Source organism: Eschrichtius robustus, chromosome 10 (assembly GCF_028021215.1).
Source record: "Eschrichtius robustus isolate mEscRob2 chromosome 10, mEscRob2.pri, whole genome shotgun sequence".
NCBI classification, from domain to species: Eukaryota; Metazoa; Chordata; class Mammalia; order Artiodactyla; family Eschrichtiidae; genus Eschrichtius; species Eschrichtius robustus.
The window spans coordinates 12,943,516-12,971,364 of record NC_090833.1 but is presented as its reverse complement, the minus strand read 5'-3'; the positions used below and the strand labels follow the sequence as shown (position 1 = coordinate 12,971,364).

The 27,849-nt window shown below is 45.6% G+C and overlaps 1 protein-coding gene across 5 annotated transcripts in view; it reads right to left on the bottom strand.

Moving 5' to 3' along the window:
* Positions 1-27,849, bottom strand: part of TTLL11 (tubulin tyrosine ligase like 11) — a 267,536-nt gene that overhangs the window by 142,352 nt on the left and 97,335 nt on the right. For all 5 annotated transcript variants that reach the window (XM_068553149.1, XM_068553144.1, XM_068553147.1 and 2 more), the window contains 2 exons: positions 16,680-16,775; positions 15,820-15,935 (listed from right to left, as the gene is read on the bottom strand). In XM_068553149.1, coding sequence (XP_068409250.1) covers positions 15,820-15,935; positions 16,680-16,775 — 212 coding nt within the window. The remainder of the gene's footprint in view (positions 1-15,819; positions 15,936-16,679; positions 16,776-27,849) is intronic.

Sequence of the window (27,849 nt, the reverse complement as noted above, 5' to 3'; positions counted from 1 at the left end):
AAAGATGCTAGAGCTGAACTTGGGCAGAGAATAAATGCAGAGCCAGGCACTGTCACCCTCACGAAGCACCCAGATTATAACAGCAACAAAAAATGGCCTTCGGTATCAGAATTACTTTTAGAAACGCAATGCTGTTTCTCTTCTTCAAACTAATTAACGTTCGTAACCAGGACTAAATTGTCTCTTCTGAATGCAGTGGAGAAGCAAATCATTCTGGTTGGAAGCAAGTAGCTGGATGGTGAGAGACTGTCAAAAACACATTTAGTGTTTTTGACAGTCTCCAGATAATAAACACACTCCAGATAATAAACACAACTTCCAGTTAAGCCACCCTCAAATATCTGGCACCTAATACCTAGTGGTTTAAAAGCAACTGGTAAGATGGGCAGAGTCTAAGGGTTTTTAAAGGATGAAATCTCCCTTTTTCTGTATCCCTCTTTTTAAAGGGAATAAATCACATGCACTTAGAGAAGCGCAGCATTTTCACACCACAGAGATTTTAGAGATGAACAAACCATGGCCCGGAGAAGTGTGGGGACTTGCCCAAGGTCAAGCTCAGAGTGAGGTCCAGGACCTTGACCACCAGCCCAGGTCATCTCCCACGGTCAGAGCTGCCCTTCCATGGGAAGACTGCTCTTATTTAAGGTTCCCAAACCCGTGCACAGCAAAGAGGAGAAGTTCCTGAAAATCTATGGAACCCACTTTCATTTTGAGGCAAAAATTGAACAAACGTTTTGCATCAGGGATTATCTTGATTAAACTATTTATATGAGCACCGTTGATTTACCTTAGTCTTGCTAAATTTCATTAGGCTGTCCATTTACTTATATAAATTCCTGTTGGCTCAAATATCTTAAAAAATAAAACACATGTAATTCGCATGGTGGAAAACTGTATTTTTAATCTATATGCACCTGTAAGAATTATAATAATGATAATGCTAATACCATTTATTGAATGCCTACGTGCTCAGCAGTGTGATAGGCACTTTACAGAATAACAACAATAAGGATAATTATAACTATCACTTATTGAATACCTAACATGTCCAGTCGTTATGCTATGTGTTTAAGTACTTTAATTCATTTAATGATCACAGTCATCCTGTTAAGTAGTCATTGCTATTATTTCACATTTTACAGATGAAGAAATTGAGACTTTGAGAAGTAACTGCGCTACATTTCACAGTGAGCAAGAGAAGAGTCAGGATTCAAACCCAGGCCCACTGGATTCCTGAATCCTTTGTCTTTTCCACTATACAACGCTGCGTACGCTTTACAGAAAGTATTGCTTCAAGTTCTATTTCCAGCAAGGACATTTATAGATGCAAGGACATTTATAGATGCAAGGACAAACTAAATATGCTAAGACAACCTGTTCCCTATAAAAGTCTCAGACTTCATGATTTGGAACAAAGTAACTCTGCTACCAAATTCCCTGAAGAAAAATCGAGCTCACAGCTTCGGGGCAATCGGATAAGGCTGAAAGGCTGAAATATGAAGTGGTTCCAAACTACAGTGAAATTTGGGAGTGAAACACAATTTGTCTATTGCTCCATTTTAAAATATTCATGAGGCAAGGAAGCATTCCCATTTTTAATAATTAAATGGCTAAAATCTGCAACCTGATAAATTTCCTGTTCACGAACGATGCATTCCTAGAAGGGCCTAAGTTCGAATTAGCAGCCCCACAAGCTGTCATGTTACAGTGCAAAACCAAACAAATGAGACAGAAATGTTGCTGTTGCCTAGAGAAGAAATTTTCCCCACCACTTGTTCTCTTGTAGAGAAAGGCTGAGTCAAAATTAAGAAATCATCTAGGACTTTGCCTGCCAACCAGCTGGAAGAGAATGAAGAGACGAAAAGAATAATGCAACATTTTCCCTCATTAGAAGAATTGTTTTAAAAGGGTGTGATTTGGCCTTAAAGGTTAGATTTTACAATCATTTAATATTTTACTTGTCTTGAGAAACCCACACAGAAAGGCAGGGAAGGGAAACAGATGAATAAAAACATGCATTTATGAAGTGACCCTGTTTTGCTTTCTCAGTCCTGTGATCACATGCAATGTACGTGACACCTATGAGTAGAGTTATGTTAAGTTGGGGGCTCCTGTCTCTGTGTTATTGGCAAATTACCTCCAGTGGCTGCCTTCACCAGGGGCATGTCCATCTCTTTTGTATAAGGATGAGTCCTACTGACTGTTCCACCCCCATGGTGCCAAACCCCAGCAGGGGCTGAGCGGCCACTGCCCTGAGTCCTCAAGTGGTTTGGGACAGACCCAAGACCTGGGACTGGCAGGCAAGTGGTTCGTAAAGTGTCGTGTTGGGCCTGGACCAGCAGCGTTGATAGTACCTGGCACCCTGCTAGAAATGCAAATGAATCAGAAACTCTGGGGCTGGGACTCAGCCATCTGGCCCTTAACAAACCCCCCAGGTGATTCAGATGCCCGTGCCTTGCAGGGGTGGATGGAGTCAGGAGTGGGAAGAGGAGGAGGGCTGGCAGGAGGTTGGGACCTCCATGTGTTCTCTTTCTCAGGCCCCACAAACGTTAGAGACAGGCCTGCACGCAAACTGGTGACGATTAAGCCAGACAACAGACGTCGTGCACCTCTGGGACTCCAGAGGTACTTGTAGAATGAGTGTGCCCAGAGATCTGCTTTGGCCCCTACTTGATCCTCACAATGAACCTGCACCATCATCCCACTGTGCAGATGAGGAAACCGGGACTCAGAGGGGTTAGGTGACCTGTCCAAGGTCACACGACCAGGCACTGAACCCATGTCTGTTTGATCCCAGAGCTGGTGCTCCTTCCCTACATGTGGCCATTTAGTCTTGGCTTGAATACTTCCAGCTACATGGAACTCACTACTCACTACTACTTTGAGTCAACCATTATCATTTCAGGCAAAGTAAGGTGGTGGTGATTTTCTTTTTCCTTCCTTGACTTGAGCTTAAATCTCTCTGCAAATTTCAGCCATGTTTCCTTGTTCTGCCCATTGGGGCCTGCAGAGAGTTTATCCCCTCTCCACATAACCACCTTTCAAGCTAAAAATGGTAATGCCATCCCCTGGGCTCTTTGATTCTCTTTCACTCTCTCCTCCCGGCAGAAGGTGTCCAGACCTACCTCCTAATCAGGCTTCTGAGGACAGATTCCAGTCTCGATCCCTTACGGCACCTACCGAAGTCATGACGTGCAGATACACGACCTATCTGAGGCCTTGGCTGGTAGATTTGCACAAACAGGCAAACGTTCCCACCACTGGCAACCTCTTGTCATGTGTAGAGTCCAAGAGCCCCAAGCCTGTGGAATGTCCCATTGTTTCTCTGAGTCTTGGTTTCCTTGCCTGTAAAATAGGGTAATGACTCGTACCTTACCTACTTTGCATGCACCACTGGCTCTGAAACGACTCTGTGAGCTGCAGAGCCCTGAACAGGTGTGGAGGTGACGATGGCAATGATAACCAGTAGAAGAGGAGGCTGATTGCGGAAGCCCCGTGAAGCAGGTGCTGCAGAGAGGTCCTCCCTGCCCGCCCTCCCCCGAGCTTACTTCCTCCATCACCCTTCCCGCCAGGGCATGGGGCCAAGTGCTCGCGAAGGACACCAAGGCACCTGCACGGCTCCAAAAGCCGAAAAGTAAATTAAGACAGCGTGATGGTTTGTAGAAGGTGCCTTGAAGACAGGATGTTTCTGTGCCCAGCAACTGAGCCAGCAAGCAGGGTGGAGCTCTGTTGAGCAGGATGCCAGGAACGGAGTTAAAGAAGGTCAGAAAGACCGGCAGAGTCGGGATCTGAACCCAGACCCCCTGCCCCGGCTCACCCCACTTCGCCACAGTTGCCACTGAAATCACTTGACAGACAGTGTCGGGTGTGCCCATGTGGACGTGCCAGTCTACTCTAGGGAACAGCTATCCCCGTAACGGCCCCACCCCCTCGTAAGGCCCCAGTCCACGTAGCCAGCTACCTAGCAGACAGTACACCTGGAGGTCTCATGACCCTGCATCATGTCCCCCCAAAGCTGCTATGTCCCCAGGGCTCCCTGGCACCCCCAGTTGCTAAACCAGCCCCTTTCTTGACTCCTCCTTCACCCTCACCTCTCATATCCAACGCATCCCCAAGTCCTATCCACTCATCCTCCTAAATGCCTCTTTTTTTTTTTTTGACTGCGTTGGGTCTTCGTTGCTGTGCGTGGGCTTTCTCTAGTTGCGGCGAGTGGGGCTACTCTTTATTGCGGTGTGTGGACTTATTGCAGTGGCTTCTCTTGTTGCGGAGCACAGGCTCCAGGCGTGCGTAGGCTTCAGTAGTTGTGGCTCGCAGGCTCAGTAGTTGTGGCTCGCGGGCTCTGGAGCGCAGGCTCAGTAGTTGTGGCGCACGGGCTTAGTTGCTCCCCGGCATGTGGGAACTTCCCGGACCAGGGCTCAAACCCGTGTTCCCTGCATTGGCAGGCAGATTCTTAACCACTGTGCCACCAGGGAAGTCCCTAAATGCCTCTTGAATACAACATTTCTCTCCACCTACCACTGCCACCTAATCCGCACAGCCACCATCTCTCACACCTCTTAGCTGCCTCCACATCCTCCCTGGCAGTTTGGTTTTCACGCTGCAGCCAAAGTGATCTTTTTAAAACATAAATCTCATCATGTCACCCTGCTATTTAAAACTTTTCCATGGTTGGGATTAACAGATGCACACTACCATATATAAAATAGATAAACAACAAGGATTTACCGTATAGCACAGGGAACTATATTCAGTATCTTTGTAATAAACTATAATGGAAAAGAATCCAAAAAAAGAATATAGATATATACATATACGTATGTATAACTGAATCACTTTGCTGTACAACTGAAACTAACACAATATTGTAAATCAACTATACTTCAATTAAAAAAAAAAAAGTTGTCCATTGCTTTTAGGATGAAAAGCAAAATGCTTGGACTAAGCCATTAGATCCTGCAGCACCTGGCCCTGTCTCCTGACACCCTCCCTGCTTACGCACTATAATCTTGCCACCCGGGTCTTCTTTGTTTTACCTGTAAATTTGCAGTACACCACGCATACAAATACTGTATGAAACAGGTGCATACATTTAAAGAATAACTGTAATACTTGTGCCTCTACCACCTGGGTTAACAGAACATAGCCAGGATCTCAACCGCCCACCTGTGCCCCTCGCCGCTCCCTCTCCCCACCCCCATCCGGAAGTAAACATCTTAAACTCTCTGATCCTTCTTCCTTGCTTTTGTAGGGTTACATCTCTATAAAACAAAGTTTAGTTTTGCCTGTCGTGAGTTGGAGCCATACTGTAGATATTCTTTTATGATTTGCTTCTTTTCCTCAACTTGAATACCAATGCACAGAGGTACATCATTGATGCATTTCCCATTGACGTACAGTCTTCCCATGAGTGAATACCCAGGATTAGTGCATTTTTCTGTTGGTGGACAGTTAGATTGTTTCCAGCTTGTAGCTTTTATGAACCACCCGGCTGGAGTTCTTTCTGTGCTTTGAGAGCCCCGTGCTCTGTCTTGCCTTCAGGCCCTCATGGGGACTCATTTTCTCTGCTGAGGCCTCTCTCACTGCCTCCGTCCTGCTCACCTTGCTGAGCTGGTGCTTCCACTGCACCCTGCACCCCACAGAGGTGTACAGTCATCCCTGACCCAGCCCAGGACCCACACGTAACGAGCCCATCCACGCGTGTGTGCAAGAGTTCATTCATGCATGTGTTAGCAGCTTCTGGTGCTGCAGAGGCCTGGACAGTCTGGAGGAAGAAAGAGAGCCTCTCCCATCAAATGAAGGCTCCACGGCGACAGGAAGTGCACACACTGAGCAGCCAGCTCCCCGCTGATTCTCACGCTGTGATGTGAGCGCCCAGCCGAGGATGAGCTTGGGGGCGGATCCTACCGCTCTGAACCTTCAGATTCCACCTTCTTCCCCCCCTCACATTAGCCTCTGTGATGAGAGTTGCAAGGGGCTCTTCTGCTGCTTAAAAAGTGAAGGGAAAAAATGGAAATTGAATAAAAAGTAAAGGAAAGAAAGCAGCTGGAGAATATTGCCCACCATTTGGTGTGATAACCAGGGGCTTTCAAGTGATTGCTAAAACCAGCTTTGATTTTGAGCTTTCATTTCTTTTAATGTAGCAGATAATTAGAGGGAAATCAAATGCATCCTGACACTATGGAGAGCAGTATGGAGGTTCCTTAAAAAACTAAAAACAGAACTACCATATGACCCAGCAATCCCACTGCTGGGCATATACCCTGAGAAAACCATAATTCAAAGAGAGTCATGTACCACAATGTTCATTGCAGCACTATTTACAATAGCCAGGACATGGAAGCAACCTGAGTGTCCACTGACAGATGAATGGATAAAGAAGATGTGGTACATATATACAATGGAATATTACTCAGCCATAAGAAGTGAAATTGAGTTACTTGTAGTGAGGTGGATGGACCTAGAGACTGTCATACAGAGTGAAGTAAGTCAGAAAGAGAAAAACAAATACCATGTGCTAACACATATATATGGAATCTAAAAAAAAAAAAAAGGTTCTGAAGAACCTAGGGGCAGGACAGGAATAGAGACGTAGACGTAGAGAATGGACTTGAGGACACAGGGAGGGAGAAGGGTAAGCTGGGACAAAGTGAGAGAGTGGCATGGACATATATACACTACCAAATGTAAAATAGATAGCTGGTGGGAAGCAGCTGCATAGCACAGGGAGATCAGCTCGGTGCTTTGTGTCCACCCAGAGGGGTGGGATAGGGAGGGTGGGAGGGAGATGCAAGAGGGCGGGGATGTGGGGATATATGTATACGTATAGCTGATTCACTTTGTTGTACAGCAGAAACTAACACACCATTGTAAAGCAATTATACTCCAATAAAGATGTTAAAAAAAAAAAATCCATCCAAAGATCAGGTCAGCCAAAGATCAACCTGTCGCTGTTGGAAATCAATTCCCACTTACTTTACCACCTCCTCCTTCACACATTTTTTCCTTAAAACAAAACAAACAAACAAAAAAACCTCCCCAGGTTACATATATTGTTTGACTTGTTTAAATACTACATTCATATTGGACATTTCCCACAACAGCTACTCTCTTAGGAATAAGCAGCATTTTCTCTCCCTCCAAATTAAGAACTTCTCATTGCTTTGCAGATTTAAAAACATCCAACTGCAAACTCCCTTTTATGGATGAAGAAGCCAAAGTACAGACAGGGGAGGAAACTCTGTACCATTTACAGCTGTAAATGGCGGACCAGGATTCACCCCAAAGCATCCGACTCCAGGGCCCCTACTCTCACCGTTCTGCTGTCCCACCTGTGCGTTAAAAACACATGTGCGTCTCCAGTCCTGCTTCCTCATGGGCTCTCTCTAGCCTAAGACAGCCTTCTAAATAGCACACAGAGCTTTAAGCACAAGATGCTGGAAATCAACTAAACATTCACCAATACGGAGGCAGAGTCCCAGCCACTGATGAAAATGATGTTTACAGAACTGTTAATAAGAAGGGGAAATTACTGTCGCATAAAATGGAGAAAAATAAAAACAGCATACAAAAATTATATAGATCATGTGGCCTCAACTATAAAACAATATAGACAGCAGAAAACGATACCATTTTTATGAACTAAAAAGTTAATAATGATTAGCTCTGGGTGGTTGAATTTGAGGGAGATTTTTATTTCATGCTACACAGTTTTCAGTATTTTCCATTTTTTTCTACAATGAGCACATATCACTTTTATAATAAGAAAAAATTTAATAAGCGTGTAGCAGAGAAGCAGGATCTGTCCTCTCCAGCCCCAAGCGCCGTTTTGGAAGCATGATTGGCGGTCCTCCCCCACCCTGCCTAACCCCTTGGCCCAGCTTCCTGCCTCCATCCTTCCTCCCCCAAGCTTATTTCTATTTTCCTCACCGAACCAAGCCCAAGCAAATGATGGCCCCACCTCCTTCAGGAAGGCTGCCTTGACCACTCCAGGCCAGCCACCAGCTGAATCATAGGAAACTGCCACTCTTGTAAGTCAAATAAAAAAAAAAGATCGAGTATCAGTAATTTCCTGTGATTCCACCTCATCCTTGGTTCAGCCTGCCTTCTTCTGAACTTCTAGCATGTTCCCAGTCTGGGACTCACGACTGCATACAAATAATTTTCTGTCTGGTTCTGTTCTGTCTTGTGGCACGTGTAGATCTTGCTTTAAGCTGGTGTTCTCTGCACATTGGTTACATTTTATTCATTACGGTTTTGAAGATTATTGAATATGAATTAGCCACCTAGCTGGCCACAGAGCCCTCACAGGAGATGATCAATCACTCCTAAGCACCCACTCATGTTCAATGATTGAAGCTAAAGGGATGAGTCCCTGCCTTAAAGTTTGGCCAAAGGCACGAACCCAACCCGATAAGGATAATGCCTTGTGTGTGCACGTCTCCTTAGTGTGCTAAATACCTTCTCATCCACTCTCTCAAGGCGAGAGCTAGACACACCTGGCTTTAAATCCCAGTCTGTTGCTTATAACTGGTGTGGTCTTGGGCCTGTCACTCAACCTCTCCAGGCCTCAGTGTCCTCTTAATACAGAAGTCGTAATAGCACCTAGTGCATATGGCTGTTGTGAGGACAAAATGGGAATAAAGGTAAACACCACTGTGCCATACACAGTAAGCACTCAACAAACAGTCCCTTGTGAAAGAGGCAGAGCAGCTACTGTTATTGCCTTTCCTTCTCTTGTTTTGCTTGTTTGAGGTTGTTTGCTTTTGGTTTTTTTCCGATGAGGAAACTGGGCTCAGGGAAGTATACTGACTTATCTGAGGCCAAGTAGAACTGGTATCAAAACCTTGATCCTAAGCCCAGACCGCAATGCCTCCTTCCAAAAAGCTAACAACGCCTCATTTAAAAGCACATGAACAGTTAAGGCTCACTGGAGCAACTCATGAGGAAATTTCCAAACACATTTGCTCCCCCATCACTACCTGGAATAACTCTGGAAGGGCCCACGCAGAATTCCGCTCTGCCGTTTCCCCAAAATGCTGACTGACTGGCCATATGCTCATCTCAGTTCCCATCTGCTTTGCACCCCGGTGAGAGGGGGAACCGGCCTGCCTGCCGGCGGAGGGGCCCTGCTCCAGTCTAATGGTCCCTGAAACGACACTCTCACATCAGCTCAGGAAATCCGCCTTCCCCATAAGTCTAGGAAATGGTTCCTGCTCAACAAACTGCATGCAAAAGAGGCTTTTACTGGTTACTTCTGGCTTAACGCTTAAATGTTTTCGAATGGAAGAGAGCTGTCTGGTTTTATTTCGTGCACATAAAATAATGCGTGTATCATTAGTCATTTCCTGTCTGTTCTTATGTGAAAATGCACACATTTTTCTAGTTTGCTGACTGCCATCTGAAATGTGAAGCTTTTCCGGGTACGGCGGGTATGATGTATCCCGAAGCCACGACACCCCAACCCCGGGCAAATCGCTCTAGCTCCCTGGAGCCTCTAATGATAATAGGACTGTTGGGTTCTTAACTTTTGGAAAATATGATGAAGTTTCTGACCTTTTCTCCAGGAAAAATACACATAGACATAAGATTTTGTGTCGTTTCAGGGATCACAGACAGCCCGAAGGCCTTCACGTTTTCAACTCAGGTTGAAGACGAGCTTTGATTTACTCCAGGCCACCCACCTCTGGCCTCTGGGTCTTCATTTACGTCCCCATTGGCACCTTCTCTCCAATAATCCACTTCATGCACCTGTCTCAGCATCTGACTCATCTCCTCACGTTTCCCCAACAGAGCCCCGTGCCTTTGTGTCCTCCACCAGGGGAATCCTTCCATCCATTTGCCTGTTGCGAATATTACTCATCCTTTAAACCTCAGGCCCAGTGCCACTCCTCCTTGTCAGTTTTTTGGGTTTTTTTTTTTAACTCTTCTCATCAGGGAATAATCTTTCCCTTGTTACTTTGTCTTTATGTCTAGGGCACCTTGTACTTTCTACCCTGTAGATACTATGTGTGGGTCTTGCCTCCATTACCGGCCTGTGAGCTAATTCACTTCTGTAGTCTTCTCCCTGGCACACAGTAAGTGCTCAATAAATGCTCTAAATAATCAGTATCTGTAATACTGGCATGGTGTAAAATGAAACCCAAATGAATATGCAAATATTCATTTCTCTGTGACCCAGACTCCTTCCTGATTTATGTGAAATCTTCAGAGGTGCTTGGGGTCAGCGTGTGCTCATCTGTAGCGTTTTGCCACAAAGAAATCATTAGGGGTCAACAAAGCTCCAGAATTTCAACAAAATGTCAGCTGTGCACACGTGGATGGGCCATTCCATCCATGCGGTGGTCAGATGATTCTCCTGAAAGAATGCCTGTTTCCAGAAGAATACTCCAGAAAGTAAGAAAGATAATGTTCTACATTCACAAAGGCATGTTTAGTCTAGATAGTTTAGGAACCCCTCTTCTCTATCGTTGAGGGTATCTCAGTAGGACATACTGCCAAGTTAAGGGGCAGAGATCTGGGCTTGGAGACCTCTAATTAATGTGTTTTTGATATTCTTCCTCAGGACAGGACAGAGTTACATTCCTTGGTCAAACTATAAGCCCCCAGCGGTGAAATCGAACCACTGGGAGATTTCTTGATCTCTGTTCTCTTAGAATGTTTTGCCTTTATCCTAGATTCTATGTAGAATCAACCTAATTGAGGATTCACCTAATGTACTGGTTCTGAACATGGCACAAGATCCAAGGGATACACTTGGAGTCAAGATCAGAGTGAAGCCTGAGCTCCCAGTGAAGCCTTCAGAGGACAAATGTCTCTGAATTAGGGCCAAAGCTGTCCCGGCAGGCTGACTCCATCCTTCACATAAACCTGGTTGTCATGGTGATAGGAGGGAAGGGAAACTGGGAGAGGACCATGGACCAGTGCTGTGGGAAAAGGGGCTTCTGTGCCTTACATAAGTCATGTTCCAAGTGTACACTTTTGAATAAGAGGCAAGCAGTCTACCCCCCAGCTCCCAGGCACTGCGTGGCATCAAGAAAATCCTCTCAGATTACTCCAAGCCTGTCCCTGGCTTTATTTATATTACTCCGGGTCCTAAAGGGTTATGATTCCTGAGAAAGGAAGGTGGTTACCAGAAACATCTACAGGAAGAGGAGCAAAATACTAGTAAAATGGCTCCCCCGGGGGTAAACCGACCTTCCAAAAACTAATCAATTGATGGAATAATCACCTTGTTTTTAAAATAATTGAGGAATGCAATTTATTCACTTCTGCTTCTGATAGAAGTGTTTACAAAGAAAGGCTTGGGCTACCCAAATACCTTGAGAAAAGAGGAAATTTTCTGTTGATTTCCCTGATTTCCTCCTTCAGCAAGTGACCCACCTTCTTCACCTTAGTTTTGTCTTGTACGATTCAGACGGGCAGAATCATTATGTACACAACTCAAATAGGCTGCTTCAGGAGCTGGTGACTTAGGTGTCACCATCAGCATAACTTTAAAGCAGCCTGATGGACCACACGGTGACCCTAAGAACTAGCATTTGTCTAATCCTCTCAGATGCCCTGAGGGTCTCTCATATGTGTCATTTCACATGATGCCCGTGACAGTCCAGCCAAGGAGATCCCTTGATCCCCATTTCGAAGATGAGATCAGAGAATAAAGCGACTTGGCCAAGCTCATAGTGCGATGATCAGAGATTAAGGACTTCAACCCAGACCTGGCTGATGCCAAGTCCAGTGCCTTGTCAGGACACACGCTTCTCCTCTGCCTGGGATGCTTGGGAGGGACGTTCTTGAACCAGGGAGCTGGCTGGCATGATGGTTTCTAAGGTCCCTTCCAATTCTAATAGTCTGTGCTTCTATCAATAAAATGAGGGGGTTGGATTAAACCAGAGGTTTTAGAAACTTCTTGTAGCAGAAAAGATCCTTTCCTCTCAAAGGAAATCTCTAGAATGCCAAAACATAACATAGGTCATCCCAGCTCCCCTCTGGTTGAAAAAGAAATGACTTCCACCCAAATGTCCATCAAGTGACAAACGGATAAAAAAATGTGGTATATCCATAGAATGGAATATTATTTGGCCATAAAAAGGAACAAAATACTGATACATGCTACCACATGGGTGAACCTCAAAAACATGGTAAGTGAAAGAAGCCAGACACAAAAAACTCCATTTACATGAAGTATCCAGGATAGGTAAATCCAGAGACAGAAAGTAGGCTGGTGGAGGTGGGGATGGGGAATGATTGCTTAATGGATACAGGGTTTCCTTTTGGGGTGACAAAACATTTTGGAGCTAGAAAGCAGTGATGGTTGCACAACATTATGAACGTACTAGATGCCACTTTTATATGGCTAATTTTATACTGTGTGAATTTCACCTCCATATGTGTGTGTAGAGATATATGATGGTTCTAGAATCCTCCCCTTTTAGCCTCCCCCTTCCCCTGTCCCTGCAGTGCCTCCAAAGAACCCTAGTATGTAAATCAATAGAGTCACCAGATATTACAAAAGGTCATCATAGTTCAAAACAGCTCTCATATGACAGCTATTTTATTCCTTCAGGGGCCAAATGTATTTTCTCTTAACCCAACAAATAAATTTGCCTGGGCCAGTGACATCATGCTACTTGGAAACAAAACTTTCCGCTGGCAGCCAGCTCCACTGTCAAGTCTAGCCCACAGTCATCTAACAGCTTTGGTTTTAGGATATGTCATTGGTTCTAAACTCGAATGTCTGCTTTAAGTATACCAGAAAAGATCATGGTAACCAAGCATTACTTTTTGCTTGTTCAAATTCTAGCAGATAATTTTATTGTTGAGTAGTAAACTAAGCATTATTAAGTCCCTACTATATAGTAAAAGTCTTTCACATTGTTTCATTTAAATGTCATTATTTCCATTTTATAGAAAAGGATACTGGGGCTCAGAATAGCTCTGTACGTCCGCAAGGTCAGGATTTGAATCTCAGTCTCTTCAGCTCAAGAGAAAGTTCTATCAACTATGGCAAGATGGGTCTCAGCAGGGTTGCGAGTTCCTCTCCCCATGGAAGGCATGAGGACTGCTTTCAGTCCCACCAAGGAACTGACCCCAGTCTACCTGCCCTTCCGGGGCGTGTGAAGATGCATGACGCACAGACACGTGTCTGGTGCCCTTGCAAGGTCCCCCTCTGCACCTTCCCCGAGCGGTTTAGAGATATGAGGAGTTCAGGACATCTATCTACCTTTTTTCTTTAGTCTGTGCAGGAAAAGTGAAAGCCCACTTCAGCAGTCTTGCTGACAAAGCATACTCAGGAAAGAACTGATGAAGGACACATCAGACCCTCTTTTGCTAAGGAGTTGACGGGGAAGGCTAGGATACCATTTGTTTTTAACTGTTTACGTTGGATCCTATTCAAACACAAGAAACTCCAGCTTCTAAAGTTAACTGCCCTCCTAGAAGTCCATGTGACATCATTTCCTGCAGTTGGAGTGACCTGGACCCAGACTGGAACACACAATTCAGCACTACAACACTGTGCATTATCTGTGGGCACAAATATGGTACTTCTCCAAGTTATACTGAAACACTTCTAAGAGTTGAGAATAATTTCAGCCTTTTTGTCTGTATGGTAAAGTTATCAAAAGGATAATAATAATTCTTTACATAAAAATTCACTTTACAGATTACAAAATTCTTTCATGGACAATCATTGCTGGGTTTTTTTTTTTAAATGGTATAATTAAGGAAAAATATCAGTAAATGACATTTAGCTATTAACATACACCCTCCTATTGTAGGTAAGAAAAGGGTGAGGCGAAAGCGTTTTTCTATTAAAATTGAAGTCAGGTTCTTGAAGCTCTAACTGTTCCTGATTATCAATAAAAAACAAAAAAAGTCGATGCTTTTTAAATTAAAAATGAGCTGCTGCTACTTATGACTTGATAAGTCGTAAAATGCCTTTCCCATCCTTCCCAATGGTCCTGGGCCCATTTAAATTGCTTTTAAATTTTAGATCTGCAGCTCATATGGATCATACCGAATGCCAGGTGTTGGTGAAGAAAAACAACTAGAACCAGAAAAAGAAAGCTAATCATATGTTGAGGCCATCTAATGTGAAAAATACAGTAGTACCCTTATCTCTCTTCCTGGTTTTGGTGGCAGAGGTTAAGGAACCTCAGGCCACACAATGGCCTTTGAACTTGTTTCCACCAAAGGAATCAGAAGGCCGTATCAAGGTCATCTTTAAAAGTATCCCCCTGGGCCACACTGGCGTGGATAGCCACCAAAATCTCCCCGCAGTGCAATACGGTCTCTCAAGACCTAACCTCTACTGGTGAGGTCAATAACAATCAGAGAGTAGATTTTTGAGAAATGAGTTATATCACAATGAATCTGACCAAACTGCAATTAATCCACTGCTTTTCCTTAGGGATGGCTAAAAATAGCAGCTGCATGCGTGTGTGCGTAGACCCATTATCCAGCTGCCATGAGCTGCTCTGAGGATTCTGCAGACCTGACACGCCACCACTTTGAAGCCCTAGTCGGTGGAGGCAGGATCGGCCCACATGAATCACAGGTGAGCGTTCTCAGCGAGACTTGCTGGCAATGGATCTGTGCCTCACACAGCAAAGAAGGCGCTAGAAGAGAACTCAGCCAAGCAGGCACCATCCAGCCTGACTCAGAATATGCCAAATGCTCCTTCCGAGTGACATTTCCTGTAGGGCAGTGGCTCTCAACCTTGGCCGCGTGATAGAATCACCTAGGGAACCTAAACTATTTCTGTGGCCAGGCCTCCAGCCCAGGCTAATTAAAAGCATCTCTAGATGTGTGGGTGCTTGCACTGGTATTTATGAAAGCTCTCCAGATGGTTCTAATGTGCGGCCAAGGGGAGAAGCGCTACTGCAGGGTGATTCTACCAATATGTGGGCTTGAGCCCAGCTGGTGAGGGGCTGCAGTAGAGGAACCTGCAAAACACCACTTGCTTAGGGAAGTCAGCGTTCCTCACGTTCCTGAACCATAGCTGACAAGTGCTTTACTTGTCTGGGAGCATTTGAGTCAATCTGATATGTCGGGGGTACCAGGAGTGCTGTTTGGATTGCTTGCCTTTGATTTTTCTGCCTAAAAGAGGCACGATGATATTCACTCAACACTTACTCTGTGAAAGCCAGGAATTTGGTAACAAAACAAAGCAAACAAAATACCCAAGTGAAATGTCGTTCATTTCAGGGGTGATTCCATGGAGGGAGGGGCAGGGCACATACTCCCATCAATATCCCAGTGTAACATCCACTGGGTGGGTAGGATGGAGAAGAATTATAACTGTTGCAAATATTACAGAACTGCCACAAGTTCAATAATTGGTTCTGCAGGTTTTGAAACAAAAAGCTTATATTGCAAGAATGTAAACATCATGAAGAAAATTAAAAGGAAGGGATCCTTACCACGTCCAAGTTACCTGTGGCCCTCTCCTCTGGCATTGTGTACTGTCTCCCTGTGCTTGAGGATTTCACAGAGAAGCACCAGGTGGGCAATGGTGAGTGAGGGGAGATGCTATCACTGGGGGAGAGTGGGTTTTTAGAGAAGACTTTCCAGACTCAGATAACAGTCGGCTAGAAATTCATCCGCTGAACCCCAAGTGTCGGATTCATGTTGTAGGTCTCCATCTCCTGACTTTGAGTCACTATATTTGGAGGCTGATATTCATAGATGAAACTATGATTTATTAGACTGCTTAAGGTATAAATCTCACTCTCAATGTTAACATGTTTTAAGAACTTAACTTACCTGCTTAGGACACAGGAAGCGGAGTTGATAGAAATGAATGATATAAAAAATACTTACTGGTTCTCTCTTTTCTTCTTAAATGGGTCCATGAGACGCAGTGTGTCTCTGATGACGGCCACTTTCACTTCTTCATCGACAAGGCTGGGGACATTCTCAAACACCCCTGGAGAGAGCTTGAAGGGCAAGGATTCCATGTTACAGTGGAGAGAGTGATTCAGCACCAACTGACCACCAGCACAAGCCCCAGTGGTTGTACTGTTAGAATTCTCTAAAGCCTCCCTTTATTCTACCTGAAAAGTGTCAGTTTCCTTTTACAAATCAACAAAATACATGAAGGGGAAAAATAGCACTATGTGTTTCTCATTATCAAAATGATACGTGCTCGTTGTAGAAAAATTGGAAAGATGGCAGAGAGGAAGAAAATTAAAAGAATCCATATAATCCCCCCAAAACCCAGTATTAATAGTTGGTGTATTTCCTTCCAGTCTTTTTTATGCATTCTTAAGTGGCGGGGGGAACGGGGGGAGAAAAAGATAACCACTGTTAAATGTACTATTTATCTTAGTGATTCAAGCATGTCGACATGGCTAAATCATATTCGTAGAATTTCAATTAGTTCATCTCCTGAGGCTAACTAATTAGTTCATGTCAAAACTGATGGAAAGGCTCAGCTGCTTCTACATTTGCAGATATTAAGAAGTGGAGAATGGCATGCTGGGAAGTTACCATAGGTCGGGTGGATCTTATATTAATAGACAATGTTCAGAGCTCAACAAAACTGAAATCATGTAGGCTTGAACAGAACTTTGCTGGGCAAATCTGAGAATGTCGAATCTCATTTAGCCAAGGGAGCAACAGGAGAGTGGGAACATTCAGTTGGATGGTAATATATTCAATGAGATACTCAAAATACTTACTTCTTGCTCGTGTTCGATTCTCATGCTGGGGTTTGCATTTACTTCAAGTAGTATAGGCTTCAGATTTTTCATGAGAAGAATGTCAAAGCCTAAAATCTGGGGCAGTATAAACATAATTCAGAATTACTCCCTTTAGCTACAGTGTCTTTGCAGGAATCGAGTATGGTATTAGGGGAATCAAGGTGAAAATTAATTCCAACCCCACCCCCAGCCTGGGCCTTGACCCTGGCTTCTCTCGTCCACAGGCCCTCTTCCTCTAGATGTACTTGTCGGGCCAAATGGACAGCAGAAAATTTTATAGGGGCCTTAGTAATGGGATGAGGTCCCATGGTTCACTTCAGCACCATCGGTGTCGTCTGAAGTGCGGTGGTAAGATGATGACCTCTTTCTTCTTTAACAGGTTTTTTATTATGTTAAGGATCAGTGGTAGTCCACCAATTTCTCCCTCTCCTTCTGTTCTCCTCTATTAAGTTGCTTCTTAGCTAGATCTCTACAAAACCCAAGGCTATCTTTCTTAACCTCGGGTATATATCAGCATCACTTAAGGACCCCTTTCAAAACCACTGCTCGTCCCCAGCCCACACCTATGAGTCAGAAACTTCCAGAGTGGAACACAGGCAAATGTATTTTCAATAACAAATCCCCTGGGTAATTCTGATATACCCTCCTACCTAAGAGGAAGGGAATATTTATTAGGCGCCCACTAGGCACCAATTATGATAAAATGCACCAATTATTCAGAATCTCGTTTAATCCTCATGACAGCATATTTGACATAGGGATTGTGCTCTCCATTTCACAGAACCAGAAACTGAGTCTCGGAGAGGCCAGTGGATTTCCTGAGACTGCCTCTCTAGTAAATGACAGAGCTGGACTTCACACCCAAGCAGAACTGGCTACATAGTTTGTGGGACCCGGTGCAAGATGAAAACGCAGGGTCTGTTGTTCAAAAAGTATTAACAATTTCATGATGGTGAAACAGAGCATTAAACCAAGCGTGGAGGCCTTTGGAGTGTGGGACCCTGAGCGCACAGCCCACACGCCCATGCAGCCAGCCTGCATCCAAGGCTAAGTCCAGCATCATTTGCCAGCCGTCTGCTCTTGAATCTGGCAGGCTGCTGCCTCAGGTGAGGCTTTGTCTTCTGGCCTCTTTCAGTTCCTCACAGGCCCCATGATCGGGGTAAGCCACCCTGTGTATCTCATTGCCTCTGCTTGAAACAACCCTTTATCGAGATAACATCTCCTCACCCTTGAGACTGCAGGTGCTAATTGGATTCAGACTCGGACTATAAGGCCACCAGATTCTTGGGAGGACTCTCGTTATGTCTCTAGGAGGTGACAAGGTAGAAAGCTCCTAATGTGAGTGATATAATCCCAAAGTTCCCAAAACTAATGTGGAGAATAAAGGAAAGAAAAAAGATATAGCTGCATTTCCTCCTCTGTGGACTCAAGAAGAAAAGATGAGGGAAAATCCATTTACTTGTCTATATAGAACATGCACTAGTTAAATGATAATTATTAAACTGTAGCTTCATGCTTATTAATGAAATCAGAGCCCGAATGACCATTTCGGGGGGTAATTCAAGATGAGGTTATTCTTCAGTAAAGGGCAATAAGGATGAAAAGTTGGGAAAAGTCATCCTCACTCTATTTTTCTTTCCCTGGTCATGAGAAGAAAGGAATGGAAATGCAGTAGAAAATGTTACACGTATTATAGATCCGCTTAATAATATATGACAAGTGGATATGAGTGATGAGGCCTTTAAGAGACTCTGGTGACATCATCAGTCTAACTTCAGACCTGGCCTGAGACACGTGATGCTGATGGGGCTACAGAGAATGGAGGGCTGCAGTTTATCATTCTGAGTCATCGACGCTTACTTTTCGCTACATTAGAAGTTTGGACTTGTACTTTCTCAGCCTGGGGGACTCTTCTCAGCTCAGTGCACAGTGGTTTTATGCATGCACAGCTACAGGAAAGCTGGAGAAGGGGAGTGGCAAAACCTCATCAGCCACAGGGACCTGCACACAGCAGTAGCATAATATTTTCCAGAACCTAAACTTTGGTGCAGGTAGTTGAATGTGCTGGGTCTTGTACAGGAATGCTTTGGAGCCAGATTTGGGCTTCAATCCCAGCTTGGTCTCTCACACTAGCTAGACAGTTCTAAGCCCCAGTTTCCTCATCTATAAAATGGGAATAGGAATAGTACTTACTTTAGTCCATTCATTCATAAAATACTGACTGCCTCCTATGTCCCAGAAACTATTCTAGCTTCTAGAAATAAAGGAGTGGACTGGACAAAGTCCCTGCCCTCATGGAGCTTACACTCTAGTTGGGGAGACAGGAGCAAATAAAGTTAATGTGATGTAAGATATCTTGCACAGTACCTGACGCATAGTAAGTACTTAATGAAAGTCATCTTTATATTTTTTCACAAGTTCAAGGAAAGAGGAACTTTTTTTCAAAAGTTCAATGAAATGTGGAGCACCAATGGATCTCAAGAAACAGAATCACAGAACCAGGAGGAGCTTAGGGTTGATACTATCATAAGATCCCAGAATGTCAGAGCTGGCAGAAAATCAGGAATTTATTTGGTTCAGAGTTTTTCAAAATGAGGTTCTTTTTTGGGAAGCACTGGGGAGGCCAGATCATACCAACTTTTACCTTTTTTACATCCTGGGGTTCCCAGGGGAAAAACATATATATTTTTTGAAAAACTACTGATTTAGTCTAGCACCCAATTTGCAGACTAGAAACCTGCAGCTTAGAAATGGGAAAACCTCTCTCCAGTTTGGTGGCAGACCAGGAAATGTCAAATGGAGAAAGAGAACTTTTCAATTATGTGATACTCTCCACCCCTCCAAGTAATTCAGTCAGCAATTATGTGTTGCTACTTGAGGGGTGCCCTGGGGATTTAAAGATATCTGCCCTTCATCCCTTACCTCTAGAGGCTTCCAAAGCAAGCTGGGGAGAAAAGGGCCCTGAGCCATTAATTGTAAACTCATGCAAAGGCTCCAAACTACATTTCAATGAGAGGGGATTCCCTCCTGACCCCCAGAACTACACATCCATCTGCATCCAGAGTATTCCCAGCTGGGAGGTCCCAGACTCCTCGAATTCAACATATCCAAACCCATTATCTGTGGTCAGCAGCTTCTAAGATGGTCCCAATGATACCATCTCCTGGTATTCATACCCTTATGTAATCCCCTCTCCTTGAGTGTGGACTGCACTTAGTGACTTGTTTCTAACGAACAAAATAGGGCAGAAATGATGGCATATCACTTCCAATATTAGGTTATGAAAAGACTGTGGCTTGCATCTTGGGATGCATTCTCTTACTCTCTCGTTTGCTCACTCTGAGGGAAGCCAGCTGCCATGTTGTAACCTGCCCTGTGGAGAGGCTGAGATGGCAAGGAACTGATGTCCCAGCCAACAGCCATGTGAGTGAGTTGGGGAAGGGATCTTTCCCCAGTAGCCTTGACAAGACTGCAGTCTGGACATGTTAATTGTAGCCTGTGAGGGACTTTGTGCCAGCAGCAGTCAGCCAACATTTCTCCTTCCTGCTTTACATCTAGCTGCTCACCAACTCTGTACATTCTACCTTCTAAAGAGCTTTCTAGATCTGGCCCATCCCTTGTTGCTCCTAGTCTAGATCAAGCCTGCACCATCTTTCACCTGGACTACTTTAAATACCTTCCCCATTAGTTTCCCTGCTCTCAAACTCGCCCCTCTAATTCACCTGGCACAAGGGGCTGCCAGAGTAATTTTTATAAAAGGCAAATAAAATATTAGCACTCATCTGCCTAAAAATCCCTGCTTACAGAAGGAAGTCCAAGTTCCAGAACATGTCCTGCAAATTCCTCTGTGACCAGATTCTGTCTCAGACTCTAGCTTTATTTTCTCCCACTCACTGCTGCACATCTTGGGCTCTAATTGTGCTAAACTACTGGTAGCTCTAGGAGGCTTTACCGCTCTCTGCCTTTGTGCTCTTCTACTTGAAAGACAACTTTATTTATCAAATATTTACTGAGCACCTACCAAACCCTAGGTACTATTCTAGGCACTGGGGATCAAACAGCAAATAAGACAAGGTATGTCTTAACTCCTGCCCTCTTAGAGCTTACATTCTAGGAGACAGTCCACAAGCAAGTGAATAATTAAGACAAGGTAAGAACATAGAGTGTGATACAGTGGATGGAGGGGAGAGTTTGGTGGTCAGGGAAGGTCTTTCTAAGAAGGTGACATTTGTCATCCCATTTTCTTCTGGTTTGCACAGTTTCTGGTGAGAACTTTTTGGTTATTCTTTGTTCCTCTGAACATAATTTGTCTCTCTAGCTGCTTTTAAGATTTTCTTATCATCACTGATTTGATTATGATAAGCCTTGGTGTGTGTGTGCACACGTTTGTGTGTGTGGCCATTTCTTCAAATAGTCTTCTGTATCTTCCTTGTCTCTTCTGCTTGGGGGACTCCAATTACACATATGTTAGACCATCGATATTGTACCATAGGTAACTCAGGGTCTTTTCATTTATTTTTCCTGTCACTTTGCTCTCTCTGTTTCATTTTGAATAAATTCTATTGCTATGTCTTCAAGTTCGCTGATCATTTCTTCTACAGTATCTAATCTGCTGTTAATCCTGTCCAGTGAAATTTTCATTACAGATATTTTCTTCCATTTGGTTCCTAGAAGTTTCCATTTGGTTCTTTTTTAATAGCTCCATTTCTCTCTACATTAAGCTCATATTTTACTTTAAATTTTTGTACATAGTTGTAACAGCTGTTTTAACATCTTTTTCCTACTAGTTTCATTATTTCTAATATTTATGGGTCTGTTTCTATTGATTTTCTCCTTAGGTATGGGTTACCTTTTCCTGCCTTGTGGAATATCTAGTGGGGTTTTATTGGAAGCTGGACATTTAATGCTCAGCGTCTGGATTTTGTCTTCTTTTAAAAAGTGCTAGGTTTTTAGACAGTCAATTATTTGCAGATTATTTTGATACCTTCAAGGCCTATTATTCAAGCTTTACTAGGTTGGGCCTAGAGTAACCTTCATTCCAGGGAAGCTTCAGTCCATTAAGGCAGAACTTCTCTGGAGTCTCCACTGAATGTGTCCAGTGACCACCAAGCACTCTCCACACTGACTCTTTGGAGCTTGAACATCTCCCTGCTCTGTGTGAGCCCTGGAAGTAGTTCAGCTTCTCAGTTCCCTGGTCATTCTTTGCTCAGCTTTGTGGATTAACCCTCCACACATGAATGGCCCAGCACTTGGCAAAGATGCACAGGGATCCCACGCAGGTTCCTGGAGCTCTTTTCCTGGCTGGGTTCCTACCTTTCAGAATTCTGCCCACAGAATTCCAGCCACCTCGGCATTCCTGAACCTTGATCTCCATTTCCTCAATTCACTGATATCACAAGGCTCTGTTTAGGTGCCCCCCTTGCCCATCTTCTGGAGATTGCCTCCAGACAGAAAGCTGAGGCAACCGGAGACACATCTTGGCTTTTTCCCCCCTTTCCTCGGGGATCACAATGCATAGCTATGTGTTGTCCAAAATCTGAAAACACTTATTTCATGTATTTTGTGTGTTATTCTAGTTGTTCTGTAAAGAAGGCTAAGTCCAGTCTTTGTTACTCCATCATGACCAGAAGCAAAAGACTTGGCAGGTGACGTATGAACAGGGACTGAATGAAGTGAGCAAATAAGTTATTTGAAGAGATGAGGAAGAGCCTTCCAGGCAGGAGGAATGGCGAGAACAAAGGCCACTTCTGACAAACAGCAAGGAGTGAGCAAGAGGGAGATAGGAGATGAGGTCAGATAGAATGACAAGGGACATATCAGGCAGCATCTTGTAGGCCATGGTAAGGAGCCAGGATTTTAAGTGCAACGAGAAAGCCATTGGAGAGTCTACACAGGGAAGTAATTTGATCTGACATGTTTTAAAAGAATCACTTTGGCTACAGTGAGAAAAATAGGTTACAAGCAGCAAGGGTGGGAAAAAGAACACCAATTAGGAGGCTACTGCAGTGATACAAGTACAAGGTGATGGCTGCCTAGACTGGGATGGAAGCAGGGGAGTTGGTTAGAAGTGGTTACATTTAGGATGCATTTTAAAGTATATCTGCAAGAGTTGCTTATGGATTAAATGTGGGAAGGAGGAGAAAAGAAGAAATAAAGACTGGGGGCTGGGGGGGCGTGGTTTAGTCTGAGTAACTGAATACTATTCCTTTACTAAAATAGGAAAGACAGTGGGAGAGTAAGTTTGGAAGGGAAATCAAGAGTTTGATTTTGGACAGGTCAAGTGTGAGATGCCCACCAGAAATCCAAGTAGAAAATTAAAGTGGGCAGTTGGATAGACCAGTGTGGAACTCAAGCAGAAGTCAAGACAGGAGATACAAATATAGGAGTCACCAGCACAGAGCTGGTACTTAAAGCCATGGGGCTAGAAGAGATCGTTTAGGGAGCGATTGTAGACAAGAGGAGAGGAGCTGGAGTCCCCGGGATCGCCTTCGCTGGCAGGCGCAGAAGAAGGGGCTGAGAAGCGGCAGCCAGTGAGATAAGAGGGAAACCAGGAGGGTGTGGTGTCGCTCACTTTTTTCTGCTTGGCAAATTCTTCTCCATGCCTTAAGCTGCAGCTTACGCATCTCCTCTCTGGGAAGCCTTCCTTGACTGGGTTAACTGGCAAAGTTAACTGCTCCCTTTTCTGTGCTCTCCCTGCATCCTGTACATGCCCCCGTATAGCATTTATTACTCCCACGTGGCAGTCTCCCCCACTACACTGTGCACCTCTTAGGGACAGACTGCATCTGTCCATAACCACATGTCCCACAGCTAGCTCAGGGCTTGTCTCGGCGGGTGACCAGCAAATGTGTCTAAAAGAAGAAAAAAGCGTAAATGTCAGAAGTGGTCAAGGAAGGCTTTACAGAGAAGGTGGGATTTGAGCAGCACCTTGTCAGCACTGAATTTCAAAAAGGAGGGAGAAGAGGAGAGAGCATGGCAGGCCAAGGCAGAACAAACACGCAGAACTGGGGAAACACCAGTGATGTCCAAGAGACAGGAATCAGCTCTGTTCGGCAGGTTCGCGGGGCTCAGGGAGGACGGGGAAGCGAGGCCGGGGCCAGGCTGAGAGGCAACCAGTGCCAGGACTTGTTTCTCAAACTGCGGTCCTTGGAATACCGGCGTTCCATTAAGTTGGAAATGTGAATATTTCATGGTTTCCCCGTAAGCTCAAGGCGCTTCTTCACAGACCAGTTTGAGAACGATTGTTGTTACAGATAACGAACAATGTAATAATAATTATCATTCATTAAGGGATCCCTACGGGCTGGGTACTGTTCCACACAGCTTTCTCTCATTCAGTCTCACAACAACTGTGAGGCCGGTCCAAATAAAATATTATCTCTATTTGCAGATAAGGAAACTGAGGCAGAGAAAGGTTAACTTGCCAAGCTCTCCAGCTAGAGTTGCTGGAAGGAGGAGCTGGGGTTAGCTCAAACCCAGGGCATCCGAGAACAAAACCCAAGCCCGTGCGTGACCGCTAGGTTGCTCCTTCGCCTGCTTCCTGTGGGGTGTCTGGGGCTGACGGGGAGGGAGGAGATCAAAAGAGCAAAGAAGGAAAAGGAGAAGCACCTCAGCCTTTAGGGAAGGTGCCTCCTCCCGACACTAAAGGGAAAGGATCGCGGCCAAGGAGAGAAGTGGACCCAGAGCTAGAGGAAGACAGAAACCGAGCGATGAAATTGGGATAGAATGTCCACGAAAGCTGAGCTAGAACCCTTTCCTCTGTGTGTGCATTTCTGCCACATGAATCATCTACACCCAGACGGACCTGGCTCTTTAAGCCAGGGTCACAGAGCTGCCCTCAAGAAGACTTGACAGGGGGATATCTTGCTGGCGCTGCCTGGGCAATGACGGGGGACAGGCCAGAATGACAGGGCAGCCACGTTCCTAGGCAACAGATTACAGGAAACCTGCCCACAGCCTGGCTGCGCCAGCCCCTGCTCTGGGCCATCACAATTTCCCAAGTAGTTATTGCGGCTGTGATTGGAAAGGGGTCACGGTCACATGTTTAAGATAAATGTAATTTTCTTGGCTTCGAGTGTATGTCCAGGAATGCTACAATATGGGCCAGGCCCAGGCTACAAGCAAAACGGGCGTCCATGACAAAGAAACAATTCATTATGTATGCACAGAACATTAGAGTTCACAAAGCGCTTCATCATCTTTATCTTGTGTGAGTCACACAACAACTCTGTGAGGTAGGTGAGGAAACTGAGGCACAGAGAAGTTAAGTGACTAATATAAAATCACACAGCAAGGCAATGGCAGACCATACGTTGTCCCTAAGTCTTTGGGTTCCAAGTTAGTTCAGGTGCTTGAGACCCAAACTAACAAGTGTTTTAACAAGTGATAAGACTAAAGAAAGCAAGAGAGGAATCCAAGGAGAAAAAGATACTACTTTCTCAATCACTATGAATCTGAAATATACGACAGAACAGATTTTAAACATCTAATGCTTTATACCTTCGCCTTCATTACTTCACACTACTCCAAGGAAGGCAGGTAGGGAAGTGAGTGTAGGGGATTCACAGAGAAAGAAACAGAGGCTCAGGGTGGTGAAGAAACGCGCCCAAGGTCCCACCGCTGGGAAGAGGACGAGATCCTCCTGGAGGGTTACTTCCGGCCCTGTGCTCCTCTCCTGACCCCAGGCCTGGCAGCACTTAGTGTGGTCAAGCAGTGGAAAACGGTCACAGGGCTGTGGTTCCATTTGCTAGACGTGATCTGTCCAAACCAGTGGCTCCCTCCCTGTCTGCCCAGCAGTTGGGCCCCTGGTTCCACCCATGGCCGCCCCATGCCGCCTGTCCGCAGCAAGACAAGCAGCAAAACCACTGCCCTGGCCCTCCACCCTGCACCCTCGCTGTGCCAGGGCTCTGTGGCTTGGCCACGCATGCCGGCCCACATGATACTCCTGGAATAGCTGTCACTGTCGAACAGATGTGACCACACAGTCCCCCGGGATGACCCCTGGATGCCTCCACGTTGCAACTCTCTCCTTCGTCCTAACCTTCTGATGGCTCAAGCCAGGACTTGTTTTCTCTGGTCCTGCCTCTAAGCTCTGCCCACTTCCCCTTTCTAAGGCCCTAAGCCACCTGCCTGATGGCTGAGCTAGACATCCTGCCTGGGAATGAGAACCTGGAGGCAAGTGCCTAAGGACAGATCTCTGGGTGACAAGTAGCCCTTCCTGGAACTGATCACTGCCTGAACTCCCCCTGCAAAGGCTTCTGCCAGCCCTCCTGAAAATCCCACTGACGGGTGTCCAGCCGCCCGGGTCACCTTTCTGGATCTGGGGCCGCACCTTGGGACCAGCCTCCTCTTCTGTTGCTGAAGGAACACCCCACCCATCAGAGACGCTGCCCCACTGCCTCCCCTTCCTTCCACGCTACCCGTTTCTCTCCTGCCACAGCCTTAGGTAGAGGACCAGAAACAAGTCAAATGCTCATTGACAGAAGAACTGATGAACCCAGTGTGCGTATTTACAATGGAAGACCCAGCAGAGCAAATGAAACAGCACCAACGACCCACCTCAACACAGAGCAGAAAAGAAGGTTGCAGAAGACTATGGACTTGATCGTAGTATTTTTATAAAGCTCAAAAACAAGCAAAGCAAAACAATATACTGCTTAGGGATATATTCACGTATAATAAAAGGGTTTTTTTAAGCAAGGAAATGATAAACATAAAATTCGGGACCATGATTACCTCGGGGTGAGAAATGGGATGGGGGAGAAGCACAGTAATTGGGGATCTTGGGTTGGGAGGTGGGCTGGGGATGATGATTTGGTGGTTTTGCTTTGTAGCTCACATACATGTTCCATGTGTTCTTTCTTATATACTAACTGCTACAAAATAACTTTAAAGATTGGATGGAGAGGGTCCCAGAGGTGTTCCTTCGTACCGTCTGTTCCCTATTCCGATTTATCTGGTGGCAGGAAACTGTGCCTACCAAGCGCCTGGACGCCGAGTCCCCCGCCTCCACCTTTATGGCCAAAGGATCTGGAAGAATGCGCCACACCCATTCCCATCTCCTCCCCGCCCGCACACTGGCTTCGTCCTCTACCATCACCCTGTCCCATCACCCCACGGGTCAGTAAGTGCAATGGACACTTTCCATTCGGGTCTGACGCGACATCTCAGCAGCGTTTGCCATGGCTGACCCCCGCATGCTTCCTCTCCAAGCATTTAGGCTGCTTCCTCTCCTGACATCCCTTCTAGAGCTCAAGCCACTTCTTCTTGGCCTCCTTTGCTGCCCCCCTTCCCCCTGCCTGTCCCTTACTTGAACGGCAGTGCTCATGGGGGGCCTTCCTGGCCTCTTCTCACCCTGTAGCCGCTCAGGGCTCAGTGACCATCTGAACGCTGATGTTCCCAATCTCTCTCCTGCCCAGATCTCTCTCTCCCGAACTCCAGGCCCAGATGCCCAATGTCCACCCAACCTCCCCACCTGGGTGTCACGCAGGTCCTTCAAAGGCATGTTCAAGTCCAACTCCTGACCCCCCTGCCACTACAAGCTGGTCCCCTGCCGGTGGCTTCTCTCCATCCACCCAAGCGCCTAAGCCTGGGAGTTGGTCTGGGTTCTCCCCACTCCCCACCTGCCACCATCTCTCCACTGTCCCCCAGCCCCAGCCAATCACCAAGTCTGGCCATTCTACCTCTTCAATGGCTCTCAAATCTATTCTCTCCAACTCCACCAAGCCCTTCCCAATCCAAGCCAGCATCCTCTCTTGCTCGTAGGAAAGCAGTCGGCTCACCAGTTCCCCCCTCCACCCCGCTCCCAGTCTCCCCACAATCCACTCTCCACCCTGCGGCCAGTTTGTTCTTTGCAACACACAAACCTGAGTGCATTGGTGCCGGGCTAGCACCCTCCTGCGGCCCCTACTGCTTTCCACGACAGACCTCCTACCTACCTCTCCCACCTTACCTTCCTCATCTCCCTCCATATCTCTGCCTCAAACCCCACCCTCCAGCCATACTCACCTCTAGGGCTGCAAACATCTCTCCCCTAGGACGCTTCGTCTCCCCAGCCCTAGCCAGCCTCGCCTGCTCCATCTAACTCTTACTCCAGGTTCTTAACTGCTGCTGCTTCTGGGAAGTCTTCCCAGCCACCCTCATTCCCGCT